This window comes from Pongo pygmaeus, chromosome 4, assembly GCF_028885625.2.
Source record: "Pongo pygmaeus isolate AG05252 chromosome 4, NHGRI_mPonPyg2-v2.0_pri, whole genome shotgun sequence".
Classification (NCBI taxonomy): Eukaryota; Metazoa; Chordata; class Mammalia; order Primates; family Hominidae; genus Pongo; species Pongo pygmaeus.
Window position 1 is genome coordinate 97,745,134 of NC_072377.2, and position 14,867 is coordinate 97,760,000.

At 31.5% G+C, this 14,867-nt stretch overlaps 1 protein-coding gene across 14 annotated transcripts in view; it reads right to left on the reverse strand.

The window, feature by feature from the left end:
• ARB2A (ARB2 cotranscriptional regulator A) overlaps positions 1-14,867 on the reverse strand; it is a 500,239-nt gene that overhangs the window by 259,221 nt on the left and 226,151 nt on the right. For all 14 annotated transcript variants that reach the window (XM_054489438.2, XM_063665013.1, XM_063665003.1 and 11 more), the window contains one exon: positions 6,626-6,844. In XM_054489438.2, the coding sequence (XP_054345413.1) occupies positions 6,626-6,844 (219 nt within the window). The remainder of the gene's footprint in view (positions 1-6,625; positions 6,845-14,867) is intronic.

The following is a 14,867-nucleotide window of genomic DNA, read 5'->3' on the forward strand; positions in this document are numbered from 1 at the left end:
AGTTCTCAATTGAGTCTCAATTTGAGAAATGATGTTATTTATTAGCCCTAAAGCCCCAAGACTGTGTGCCAGATACTATGTTTGCTTTACACATATTATTATTATTTAGAGATGAAGTCTTGCTATATCAGGTTTGAGTTTTGCTAGACTCAAACTCCTAGGCTCAAGACATGCTCCCACCTCAGCCTCCTGAGTAGCTGGGACTATAGCCATATGCTAAGGCACCTGGCTACATATATTATTATCATTCTACTTTTCAGACAAAAACTCAAGTGCAGGAGTGTTAACTTGAGGTCACACTATATTAAATGGAAGAGCTGGAATTCAAACTCAGGTCTATCAGACTCCTTTTTTCTTTTTGAGACGGAGTCTTGCTCTATCACCCAGGGTGGAGCGCAGTGGCGTGATATCGGCTTGCTGCAACCTCTGCCTCCTGGGTTCAAGTGATTCTCCTGCCTCAACCTCCCAAGTAGCTGGGATTACAGGCACCCACCACCATGCCTGGCTAATTTTTGTATTTTTAGTAGCGACGGAGTTTCACCATGTTGGCCAGGCTGGTCTCGAACTCCTGACCTCAGGCAATCTTCCCACTTGGCCTCCCAAAGTGCTGGGATTACAGGTGTGAGCCACCGCAACCCAGCCTCAGACTGCATTTTTAACCTCATCTCCATACCATATCTCTACAAAGGTATGATTCTGAATGTTATTCATACACTAAAACAGGAAATAAAAAGTTATTATCAGAATTTGCCTTCAATGACTACAAGCTTTAAGTTGATATAGAAAAATATAAATGCCTTGGAATGTATTTTAGAAAACATTTACAATAATACATTTTTATGCTGATTATTAAGATACTAAGCCTCTTTTTCTTCTTTCCAGCAATATTTTAAAAGATCTGGGGGCAAAAAAAAAAAAGAGACTAAAGATAGAGTTAATTGGGATACACAAGTTTCTAAGGGAAGCAAAATCCGACATGAACAGCAGCAGCCCCTTGTGGTCTAAGGGGAAAAATAGTGTATATGTAGTTATGGGGGGTGAAAATATGTTTTTTAAAAGAATATATGAATATATGTACATATTTAGCCATTTGACTTAGTTCTCAACCCAACACATTAAAAAGCAGATGCTTTAAAAAATAATATGTTGCCAAGATGCTTGTTAAAATTTTATCAGTTGAAATATTAAAATTCATTATGAATTAATTAACACATTACACAAAAATAAAATGTTTTTGTTTCATCGTTTTACAAAGTACTATAACCAGTGGTGATTAACACTGGGAATTTTGTGTGTCTTGATATGTGTTGCTCAAAAAGAAACTAAATTTATAGGATTACCACTAAATTGATGACATTTTCTGTCTTCACTCTTGAATTCTGTTGGCAGATGTTTTTGAGAACAAAAAATTCCATCTTATTACAAAATATATTAAGCAGGTTTTCCTGCCAGGCAAGTCTGACATGATATGTATTGCCTAGACCAAATCAATCCCCTTAATAAGCCATAATATATGCTAGCAAGTACACTATTTCATAGTTAAGAAAACTTGCCACATGAAACAGTAAGTTCTTTCATCTCTCATGCTCTGCTCCTAATGTCTCAGAAAAGTGCTACATAATCTACTAGTTAGTCATATCTATTTATACTCAGCAAGTAAAATAAAATTATACTTTGCTAATCTTAAAGTTTTAGGCCCGAATTCGACTTTACTTTTGCCTGTGTATACTAGATATTTGCAAAAATTTGAAAAGAGACTGGCTATTTACAAGATACTAGAGAAAAGAAAATCCAAATACTTGAATATACTTGGAAAATAAAATAGTTTCAGAAATAAAACAATCATTGTTTGTAATACAAATAAATTGAACTTGGTTGCTAAAACACTAGATAGAAATGACTTCAGTGGCATTTGTACAGAAGAGATTCAGAACTGTGAACGTACCCCAGTCAGAACATCAAAAACATATTTTTGGAAAGAAAGCTTTAGTTTATCAGAGTTGGCTGTTTCTAAACAATTGCAAAAATTCACATGAATGCTGAAAAAAATCAATCAGAAAACTAGGCAACACCAACTATCTTACATATTAAAGAATAAGATTTTTGATGGATGTCAACAAATAATTGATAAATATTTAAGCATCTCTATGTGCAATTCCAGGCTTTGCTAAGATTCCCATTCTGTAAATGTTTCTTTCACATTTGGAAAAAAATTTCACTTTTTGTTTTGTGTCCATATAATTCTCTTCCCCTCTATCCTCAGCATCTGTTTTTGCTTTCTTTCACAGGCTGGGTCTAATTCTTCTCCTTTACTTCCCATCAGCAGAGTCTACAAATAAGTCTCACTTTAGGAAAGAGATGTTCAAGCACTTCCAACCCAACATTAGACAGATCAGCATCAAGTCACTTTTGCCTATACTCTACACATAGTCTCTAAAATTCTATTAACTGACCTTCCTTGATTTACTTGTCCTCTTATGCTCTAGTTTGATACCAGAATAACCTTCATTCCTATGCTGCAGGTTCCTTTATCTAGGTATCACTTAGGCCTAATCTTTTTGTTTTGTTCTCCATCCAAGAGATTAAATTCTAGTATCAGTTCCTGACTCCCTCATAATATGCTCTGTACTAATGCAAAAAGCAGCACATATCTGCTTTTAAGGATTGACATGCAATGTCAAAACATATAAAGCATGCTCAAAGATCTAAAGGATTATAGGGAGATCTAGTGGAGAAGCATGAAAATAATTGGTAATATTAATTAAATTATTAGACAAAAATACAACAGACATATCAAGATAGTACCTGGTAAATTCCATGTAAATTAGCTAATCATTATAAATTCCATGCATCTCAGTAAGGAGGGCTCACTGGTTATAGTGAGAGGAAGAGGTGGAATTTCAGCTAGGCACTTATAACGTGAGTTGTAAGTGGACAGAATTTTGGATTCAGGAAAGAACAGGAATTGAAGTTACAGATTCCATAAAGCACAAAGTTTGTACAGGGTAGAGTAACCCCAGCAGCCTGGCTGTACTCTTAAGAGCAAATGTGTAACACAGAAATTGCAATGGGTCAGGTTGAAACATTTCCATTTTCATCCATAATTTTAGCAGTATAATGACACAGCTCAAAAGGAAAATAGGATATTCTATTTTTATATATTCAGATGAAAATATATAGTTCAAGTTATCAAATAATGACCTTATATCATTAATTTTTAGATTGTAATCTCAGCTACTGGATTGAGTGGGAAGTCAACAATTGTAGTGCTGTTTGACTTTTTATTTTGGTTTGTTGGAATGTTTCCTCATAGAAAATCATTAAAGTATTTTAAAGTATTATTAAAATACTTTAATAATGCAGGACATATTTTGAAAAGTAGTAGTTGTAGTGTGGGGTTTTAATCCTGGCTCTACCACCTTATTTAAAATTTATTGTGAAAGATCTGCTCTACAAATATTTATTATGAAGGCTCTGTTGTAGGCTCTGGGATACAGTAGTGAGCAAAACAGACTAAGTACATGCCCTCACAAAGCTTATATTACGAGCTATGTGACCTTTGAAAAATTACTCAAAGGGGTGTGTGTGTGTGTGTGTGTGTTTATGGTACAAACAGGCTTTATTAGTTGCAATGGAAAGTGGCAAAGGGGAGGATATGATAGCTCCTGCTCCTGGGACAGGGTCCCCAGACTGAGTTTCTACCCTCCAAAAGCTAAAAATTTTTGACCCACAGTCTGATCTGTAAATTTGGATCAGTATTAGTCATACTATTTGTAGAGAATATATAAATATATATACATATTTATAGAAATACTTACATTTATACATATAAATTGTTTATAAACATTTAATAAATAGAGTCCATTAAATAATAGCTGGTCAAAAATCTATCTTTGTCATCAAATGTTGTTTACTATATTGTATCATACATTTACTATACATGGCTTAATTTTCAAATTTCAGATACATATTTTGTTTTCAATCTACAGAACAATGTGGTAAAGAAGAAAGAGGGGAAGAATCTACAGTAATTACTAGTCCTGGTTTCAACAAGTAGATTTATTATCTACCATTTACTAGCTTTGTGATCCTAGACTAACATTTGTGCATCAGTTTCCAACTATAAAATCAGGACAAAATGATGTGATTCATCTACCTATTAGGCTGTCACAAAGAATAGAAGATAATTTCAAATTGTAAATTGGTAAGAAGTATATAAATAAAAGTTAATTTAGTTCTATCATATAAAATGCTCTGTGTCTGAAAATTACAAACACTTGGTATCGGGAGATATGTAGAGAGAAGAAGAGCACTAGTAGAAGTCATTTCTAGAGTGGATCAAAATTACTAAGGAATTAATACATCCTACATAAAATGAACCATTCTTCTCTTTCCCACTACAAGGCCAAAACTTCCTATCTAGAAGTATGTTTGAAGAGTGTCAGCACATCTCTGCTATTTTGCAAAATTCCAGAAGATTTTAAGAGAAATGATGTTTACTAAGAAAAAACATTTCATAACTAAGACCATCAACACAAAGTTGTATTATGTGTTTGGGCCTATTTTTGTCTTTTGGTGCTTTTGTTGGGAACCTGAATTGATGAGTGAAATGTGACAAAGAGGCAAAAAGACTTAGAAAAGAGGGAAAAATGACAGGAGTTTAAAAGAGAGAAAATAATTAAAAAGAAAACAAAAGGAAACAGAGCAGGTCTTAACAATGAAGCAACATAAAAAGAATGTTGTTTCCTTGGTATAAGAAAAAATAGATGTGAGGAAAAACAAAGCAGATGTGAAAAACAGAATAAAGAAAATGCATGCATAAAGAGAACAAAAGAAAAAAAGCAAAGCAATGGTGACAAGATAAAGACAAAACAGAAAGAAATAAAGTTACGGGACAGATGTCTGATATCTGAGATAGATGCTTAATCTGTACATGTCATAGGAAAAAAAATTGTTTAAGAAGAAATAAACTTAATATACAATATCATTTTGTTTGCATTTTACATAAACAAGTAGGTAGTCCTTATGATTTTATATTTCAAAAGCCTTATATAATTCATTTCTGGAATCTGGATATCAGAGGTAATCTTTTAAAAGTTTTAACCTGTCATAAGATGGTGGTTTACAGACTGGATCATATAGAAAGAAGCTTAGTACAACTGATAGAGAAGACGGTAACATCACGACCCCGATGTAATCATATAAAAGAAAGGGGGTGATATAACCGCATTGGAACAAACAAGCTACTTATTGCTTCTAAATATAATAAGCGTTCTTGCTTTTCAAATAATATATTAAATAGTGAGATGCTTTCTAAAAATTTAAATATTATAATCTGCTTGATTCATTATATGAACTGCTTTGAGAATTCCTTGTCAGGATACATTTTTGGGGTCTTGAGAATATATATGCTGTTTTCACCACTGCTTAACTGTCATAGCTTACTCAATAGACTGACCTATAAATAAAATGTTTTGAATGTTTAAAGTACAATTCCAAAAAGTAGAGTGATTATGCCATGAACTAGAATAATATAGAAAATAAAAACTTAGAAAGCAATATATTTCCCCTAAAAGGTGGTATGAAACATTTTATTAAAGATCTTCTAAAGTAAATGTAAAAATAGCTCAAGTTGAATAATTTGAAATGTTACTACTATCCTATTGTATAATTTATAAAACGTTATTTTCTCTATGTTTAAATGTTCTGAATTGCTCACTTTTGAGGACTATTTCAATATATTATTTTTCTTAACCAGTAGCATTTTCGATATGCTTTACTATTAAACTTCTAGCATCCATAATAAGGGCTTTGAAAATTGACAAATGTCTCATATATATAATTTACAGTATGTATGTCAAGCTTCTGAATATGTCCAAGTGTAAATAAAATTGTTTGTGTCCCCTATAGAATTAGAAATCCTTGGGCAACACTCCTCTAATGATCCCATACTGTTAGTACTACAAAGTGTAAAAGTTCGCTGGGTAGGACAAGAGAAAAGGACAGAGTTCCCTCATTACACTATCCCTACACTATTTTGGCTTAAGTATTTATTAAGATATTAATTACTCTTCCTCCCTCTATCTGCCTTTACACATTAGGCTGAGACACTGTAGAGAGTTGCTCATCGTAAAACAATGCATTATCCAGTAAACCTTACCCCCCAAGATGAATGTTTTATATGGAGCACTATTAATTCAGCAGGTAATATGTCTTAGAATTGTTAGGCTACATATACTCTCTTATGGACAACATAACGGCATGTTATGCTGATGCTATGTTTCCTTAAAGAAACAGCGTGTTTGGAAACTGAATTGGCAAGTTTTCTGCCTTCTGCATCCATCACAATAAAATTATTTTAGAAAATTTTTCTCAAGGTAGTATATGACACAAAAGGAAATAGAATTTGCATTTGTGACTTCTACAAAATGTCACACTGAAATAAGAATGATGCGTTTTGTAATTCTGAATTAAAAAACCCATTTGATCCAAGTAGACAACCATGGGAAATAAATGATGAAAAATAAAAAAATTAATATTCTTGAAGAAAAACAAAACAATCTCTATAAAATAAAATATATACAAGGTAAAGAAAATAGCAAAGGAAAGTAGTGATCTCACTCACTCTGATATACAATTGCATCATTTCTTTTTCTCTTTGGGGGTTACGATACTTCTCATAGAAATCACGTCGCTTCTTTGTTTCTTTAGAAACTTTATCTTTTCTTTCCCGTTTTTCTGCTGGTTCATCTGAACTATCAGATGATGACTGTACGTGTATCTTCGGCTTTTCTACTTCAATATAGTTTTCATTGGGATTTAGTACTATTACTCCATATCCTTCCTGTTTTGAAATGAAAGAAGGTAGCATAATTTAAATCTTATAATCCATTTCAATTTTCAAAAAAGTTCTTAAAATTTCAGTCTAAGCAATTTTTATATAGTTGCATATTCATTAAAATACTCCTTTAGGCAAGACTATGATTTTATTTTTTTCAAAAGAAAGTCATTAAAATTGTTTGCCTTTATTGTGTATATAAATAAGCATTTATTATTTATAAGAACAAAAAACATAATTGCAACATAAAGATTATAAAGCTTAAATTAAAAAACTAATTCAGATATCTCAGAACCCAAAAATGACTGAAATAAATTAGCAAATAATTTATTTTCAAGTATACTTTCAAATTATATTAATATTTATACTATCTGTTTTGATAAAACAACCTCTGAAATTGAAGTTTACAATTCAAACTACATTTTTTGTATATTTTTCTTTACAATGGCCCTTTCAAGAGCATTTTTTGTCTGAACAATTAAAAAGAATAAGCAGTTAAAAAGAAATAAATCTGATTTAACATTCCAAAACCATCCATATCTACATTATTATAAAGACATAACATCTACCTGTGTACCTTGAATTTTATTCACTTCTTTTCTCACAGGAGGCCAGAAAATAAGCCACTGTCTTACTATAATGTATGGAAGCAAGTCTTTAATCTTAAAATTTCTTTCATTTTTTCAATCTACCATAAAAATTCTCTTTATTAAAAACTACAATCAGGAAATAAGCAAGGTTCCAAAGTTAAAAAACACAGCTTGTTGAGCTATTAAGGCTTTTTTTTTAAATCTGTAAAACATATGTTTTCCTGTCTCATTTCTTTCTAGCCTGGCAAACATTTCTGTGGTTATAATTAAGAAAACGTTTGATATTTATATTATGTCTAATGGAATAAGCTAACCATGAGAAAATATAGAGAGGGATAAACAATAACCACTGACAAGCATGGGTAACACAAATTTTTGAAGCTATTATATATCTTGTCTTTTCTATTCAGTTATGTGTTGTGAGGTTCCAATTATGTCCTTGTAAAATACTATATGGTCATATTTAAAAGATGTATGATATTATAATAAAAACATAAGAGCTACAAAAAATAGCTCACAAAATCTATTTATTAGAAAATCTGTTTAATAGAAAATAAAACTTATAAAATCTCATCCTTACTTAAAATAGGTAGTATATATAGTTTTTCAAGACAGTAACTGTAGAATCTTCTACTTGAAGTTTAAATTTTGAATTCTTTTTTTGCCAAACCAACCATAAGATGATTTTAAAAAATTGACAGCAGTAATAGTAAGCCAGTATTAGCACAGACTCAATTATCTTATTTTAAAATATGCTGCATTACCGCACATGGTTGGTTTTTTTAAACAGCTGATTTCACAAACTACTTACAAACTTCTTTGGAATTGTTTTCTATTTTTTCCTCCATCAGATGATATTATTGTCTAAAACAATTATTTAGTTTGGAAATTTTCAAGATCACTGAAGTTCTGATTTTAATGATAGGACTATTAATTAAGATATAGTCATCTTACATATATGAAAACTATATAATAATATATAGTAAATTGATTTACTAAACACCACCCATTCTTCAACAGATGTTCAAATAAAGCTTTTAGAATAATGCTTCTTTCACAAAAGGCTTATAAAACACTTTACACATTTTGTAATTTAAACATTCGACATCAAAGCAAAAGAGAATTTTTTTTTAAAGTTTCTTAGCTCCAAGTCAAAAGTTTTACCAACAAAAGATATTTTATTTGGTCCTGCTTTATTCTAATCTGTATAGCTATTCAAAAGTCTTGTAATTCATTGTGATCACTGTCAGGTAGACAGATTGTCACTTGGTGATTTTCTACAGTTGGACACACTTGACTAGTTATTAAAATCACATTTGAAGGAAGTTCCTACCCCTCTTCCTTGTGCCTCTTACAACTTTTCACGCCCTTCTCAAATTTCAGCTATAACTTCTCCTCCCACCAAAAGTAAGTTAAAGAACACTGTTGCACTCTGCTAAACAGGGTGAAATAGAGGCATTCAGTACACTGTCTCTGGTGTAAGGAACATAGTCAAAAAAGGTCACCATAGGCCAAAAAGAAAATTGCCTCCTTACTAGATTCTGTACCGTGAGTAAGTGGTCTCCTGTCATGTTTCTTCCCTGCCTTCTCTGAGTGAATTGAACTTTAAACACACATACACATACACACATACACACACACACACACACACACACACACACCCCACTCTCTCATACTCAGGAGTTAAAATTAGCAAGACCAAAATAGAATCTTAAAATTAGTAGAGATGAAAATAGTGATATACTACATTTTACTGATAATATGAAAAATTTCAAATTCCAAATCTTCACTCAAGGTAAAAGAGTGGGACTTTAATAAACTGAAATAACATGGCATCATCTTTGTATAATGAATAAATCTCAAATAAAGGTAAACTCTTTGAACAAAATTTACAGTCACCAGAATTGTAAAACTATTATCTTATTACTTAATCAATAAAAATAATATTTTCATATCTGGCTTATTTGAGCAGAACTTTAAACTTCAATTTTTAGAAATCATAGATTGAAAAATTATCGTGCCTAATTTTAAATAGACTCTGAAATTTGATCTGTTCCATGTAAATAAGTATTTAAAAAAAGGCATTTATAAATCATCAAAGAAGCAGCATTTGTCTAAGTAACTGAAAATTACATGACTCATTTGTTCAATATCATAAAGGCACAATGTCAATGTTTCACTTAGGCATCAACAGATGAGAAATGATTCTATTTTTAAATCACCACTATATAAATCAATTGAAGATTTGTTATCATTTATATTTCAACAATGGATGTTTCTATTTAAACACCCAAACTATTTAGAAAATATTTTATCCTTTAGATATATCAGATTGCCAATTTAATTAATGTGACAACAATCAAGAAATACTCAGGAACATTCTCTGTAGAAATGAGAGCTGATTTTAATAAATGTCTTTGATGCAAATTCAATTACTGTTCTGTACAAAAACTAACATTTAAAATTAAAATATTTCTGTTAAATTAATTAATGCAATATTCACAGAGATCATTCATAACCATTTTGTAATGAGTAGCAGAAAGCAGGAGTAAGAAAATAAAGTTAACTATCCCACCTATGTGCTCTAACCACAGACATATAGTAAAACTTAATGTTTCCCGTCTTTTCTCTGTCATATGTAACACTGGCAAAAATTTCCTTTATATAAGCTACAAAGATTTTTGCCATGTCAACATCAATATATGGAAACTAAAGAGTCAAAGAAAATAGAGTAAAACAAAGCAAAGACAAAATGTCACTAGTTAAATTTTACTGTTTTAAATTGAATAATATCAACTTCCTCAAAAATCAGACTAAATACCATTTAAAAAAGTGATTCTTTCCATTCCCAGTAACTCAATCAGTACACAACAAAATTAGTAAGAAGAGATGCTAGTGAGACCTTTCACGAATGTACCCATAAAGTTTTATGAAACTACACTATAATATCAGGCATCAAGTATAATATCTTAAAAGAACTGTGGGTTGCTACTCTACTAAGGAAGGCTCCATAACTTATGCTTAGACTCTTAAACATTTTATATTGAAGTATTTCTTTTATATTTAATTATTCCTTAAGTATGCTACATTTCTTATAAGATAAAAAGTTAGGTCATTTCAAATATACATCGAAACCCTTTCTCTTATCTTTGAAAAGATAAAATGATCAAATCGATTATCTAGCATTCTACAACTAAATAAATAAAACTTCTGGTATCCTTTATAATGATTTACCAAATCAATTCCAATATCCAACATTTCAAAAGACAAAGCATACATAAAGTTGTTAATTAACTCATGTTTGATCACAGTCTAGTAGAAATTAAGGTGATCAAGAGGATATATATTGGCAAAAGTAAGCTTTATATCTTTAATTCATCTCATTCCATTTTTATACTTTTGTTGCTATAATTCTACTTTCATTTTCAGACCTGTGTTTACAACATATTAACTAAGGGATCTTAATCAGAAACCCTTAAAAGTTCACTCCTAGACATAGCATTTTATTCAGCAAAAGTACTTGTAATTTAAATAGAATACACAGGTCTTTAGGCCTTCTTTACTTTGAAGTCTGTAGATGCACTTACTAATAAACAATAAATCATTTATCATTCAACCAACAAATGATGGCTTAGGTCAGAGAAATCTAAAACAAACAGGTGATGCCAAACACAAAGAACCAAAAAGGAAAACTTTGATAGACAAATTATATCAGTACAAATATGCACTTATCAAGAAGATTCTGTAAATAGATAAAATCTTAAAATGCCCGACCAAAACCAGACTTCTGACCCCAAATGAAATCTGATAAAACTGAAGACTTATCCATGTTAATTTACCTAGTCATTAACAATTATAAGAAAAATGGAAAACAGGCAAATTCTACATCTTTTCAAGTATCTTGTGGTTGGCTAAATAAAAAATCAGCTGAAAGTACTTGGCTCTGCATATTAACCTGACAATACTGCAAGCCACATGTGACCAGAGAGGTCAGGGGTTAGAGTGGAATCCTTTGACCTATGGAACTATCTGTTTTGGTCTTCAGGCAAAGCTCTGTAAGAGATCATTTTACACAAATTTATCAATCATATTTCTCAAGTTCAGCATTCTATCTGCTTGGTTTCAAAGAAGATAGGTGCTCATCCTCAAGGAAAATGAAACCCAAAGTGCTTTATCTATAAACGACATTTACCCATAGACAAATCACTGTCCATTCATCTTTTCTGAAAGATATATGTTGTACTTATTCTCATCTTTTTCCAAGAAGGGTATGTATATGTCACTGTTGCAACATCCTAGGTGCAACAGTGAGATGAGGTCATGACAACCAATCAGAAGTCACTAGTGAAGCGTTAAAGTAAACATAGCTGTTGGAGCTACAGCTCTACTTGAAAAATGCCCCCTCCATTATTTTAGCAATTTTCTCAAGACGTGACCTGGGACTGAAATGCGTGAAATGTCACTTGACTCCGTTTTGTGTTTCTTCTCAATGTGCATTTAGGTAACAGTCCTCTACTAATATTTTGTAAAATGTTCTTCATAACCATACTTTAACTTGTAGCTTCATGAAATCTAATGCTGTGTATGTTCCATGGTATAAAAATACCATAATATGGACCAACATAGATTATCCCAGTTAAGTTTCCAACTTCAAATAGCTCATCAAGCTAGTCAGTAAAAGAAAACATGCCACAAAAAGTTTTCAGAGGACCACCTGTTGTCTATTATTTTTACATAGCACTTACTCATAAATCATAACACAGGGTAATTAATCAAGCTGTCAAAGAGAAGGTCAAAGGTTATATGGTAGAGTCAGAAGGTCATGCATGGGCTGATAGAGGTCAGGGTCACACTGCATTCCTCATTATCAAGTTGGGATGAGAGACGGCCCAAGCAAACAAAAGTGAAAGCAGATGGAGAAGTGAGTGGATAAAAAAAAAAAAAAAAAAAAAGAAAATTTCACAAACAAAAAGAAAAGTGAAAGAAGACTGTCAGCTGCCTTCAAATAGAGAATAGAAGAGAAAAGAAATACACTGAAATGTGCTCAAAGGCGCTCAAGAACATAAAGAAACTACAGTTTTATTAATTAAATAAACTGAATATAACTTTTCTTGGCCATTTTATTAACAGATACTAAGTAATATTAGAAAATACGTGTTCGGCATCTGTATACCTTCTCCAGTTAGATTAATTCAGGTAAGGCAAAGAGTTCCAAGGATGAATAATAATTTACAAAAACAAACAAACAAACAAAAAACTTATAATAAGAGAGTTTTTCCCCCTAATATTGTGTGAGGGTTATAACACAGATGCAAATACTTTTAAGCCATACAACAGATAAATTCTTGAGTATGATACAAAGATACCCATAAACATAAATGTATCATAAAAGTCCTTCTGAATAACAAAACAGTTATAAAATATTCTATTATTACGTTGGCCTGAATTAGATGCAGAATACTGTGCAAAATTAGCTGTCACCCTTTGCTCAAAATCTTTGTTAATCTCATTTTGAATGTTTGCAGCTTTATCAACACATGCATCAATGTCAGCTCCTTGGTTACTGAACCGCTGTAGTTGGAAGAAGATATAATTAAAATGTTTTGGCACAGAAAAGGTGAAATTATATCTTCCCTTGTTCCCTTAGGAGTCTGTAAAACATGAAGGATATATTGACAAACACACACCCTTGCCTCCAGTTCTGACATGTCAGGTCATCCAAGCACTATTTATTTTAAAACATGCACTTTGCACTTACCCATATTATCACCCACTCCATTTCTAACTTTTCCTGGGTTTTAGAACATTATGTTGCTTAAATTTTGCAAATTTCTCTTCTGTTCACAATTTACTTATGGAAAGATTCTATAAATGCACAATAGTACCGTTAATACATTTACCATTCATTTTTGAGGACAGAAATATGATTTAATACCATAGTTTTGTGAAATCTTTTATATTCTTTGCTTCTCATTCTCATAAAATGACACAAAGGTATACCCACACATTTACACATTAAACTAAAAAGAAGTAACAAGTTAAAACTGTTGCCCAGTCAATGATATATCAAAATCCCTAAATGAATTTAGGAAATCAAACAGATACCTCTTTATTACATGGTCTAAAGAAGACTTGGATGGGCAGATTCATCTCATTAACTTTACTATTCCTCATTCTAGTTATGCCTGTATGTTTTAAAATGCTGAATGGAAGTCCAATGTTCTCCTAACTTCTTGTGAAAATCTATTATAAAGTTGTGTAAATACAGTAGTTCTCAAACATCTCTGGTAGCCACATGGGCTTTCAAAATATTATCACTTTGACCCAATCATATATCATACAAACATATGCTTAAGTTTTTAAGCTAATCATAAAAGCTGTTTAACGATTACAGTACCCAAATTATTCTATATTAAATATACCACCTTTCTCTTTCTTCTTTCAACTAAAATATCATGTGTTTAGACTATTTTCATTGTTTTTTCAAGAATATATCAGTGCTTGTGGTGCTAGAGTCCACTTGCAAGTATGAGGACATAACGAAGAATTCTATTCAGTCAATAATTCATTAAACACCGATTTCATACAACAAACATTTAATAAGCAACTACTATCTACCAAGCACTATGCCAGTTATACTTAAGAGTCTACCTGTATCCTATACTGACAGTCACTTTTCATTTTAAGATATTTTCATTCAGTAGAAAATTTTAAATCCAAATCATATACAAATTCCTAAAATGTCTATATGAGACCATTTTATTTTTCAAAAAAAGGGAAATGTGAAAAGGAAAAAAGGAGAAAAGGGTAATGATAAAATGCTCCTAAAACCAGGCTAACTAGATTTTCAAGGATGATTAACCTTAAATGGTAAGTTAAGTTTGTGTTTGTATTAAGAGTGGTATTTAAACTTACTCTGTAACAATGAAAATGTAATGTTTGAGGATGTGTGTTTGTGTGTGTGTGCATGTTGTGTTGTATACATTCACATATTTTAACAAGTAACATCACTTCATAATCTAAAGGAAAAGCTTCAATACACATATATCTCCTAACAGGTGCAAATGAGTATAGCTATGAATTTCTCTTCCCATAGTGACCTATGTCAGAAGATCTTCTCATACTTCTTCTGCTAAATAATTTAATTACTTATGAGTTATGGTTTCTTTGTAACCTTTTAAATGACTAGCTCATTAAAATGCAAAAATATGCCAAACATGATGTCACTGGGTCAAACAGCTGTGTTGGTAAAATTATGGCTGTGAATGTCCCCAAGAACATGAAAATATTAATAATTTATATTGCTCATTAGATGGCAAAAACTCTTTAAACAGATTTAGAGACAGATTAATTTTATAATCACAAAATGCTACACTACCTCATGGTAACAAATCTTTCCACCATCTGTGACCCTTTGGTATACATGAAACATATAAAAA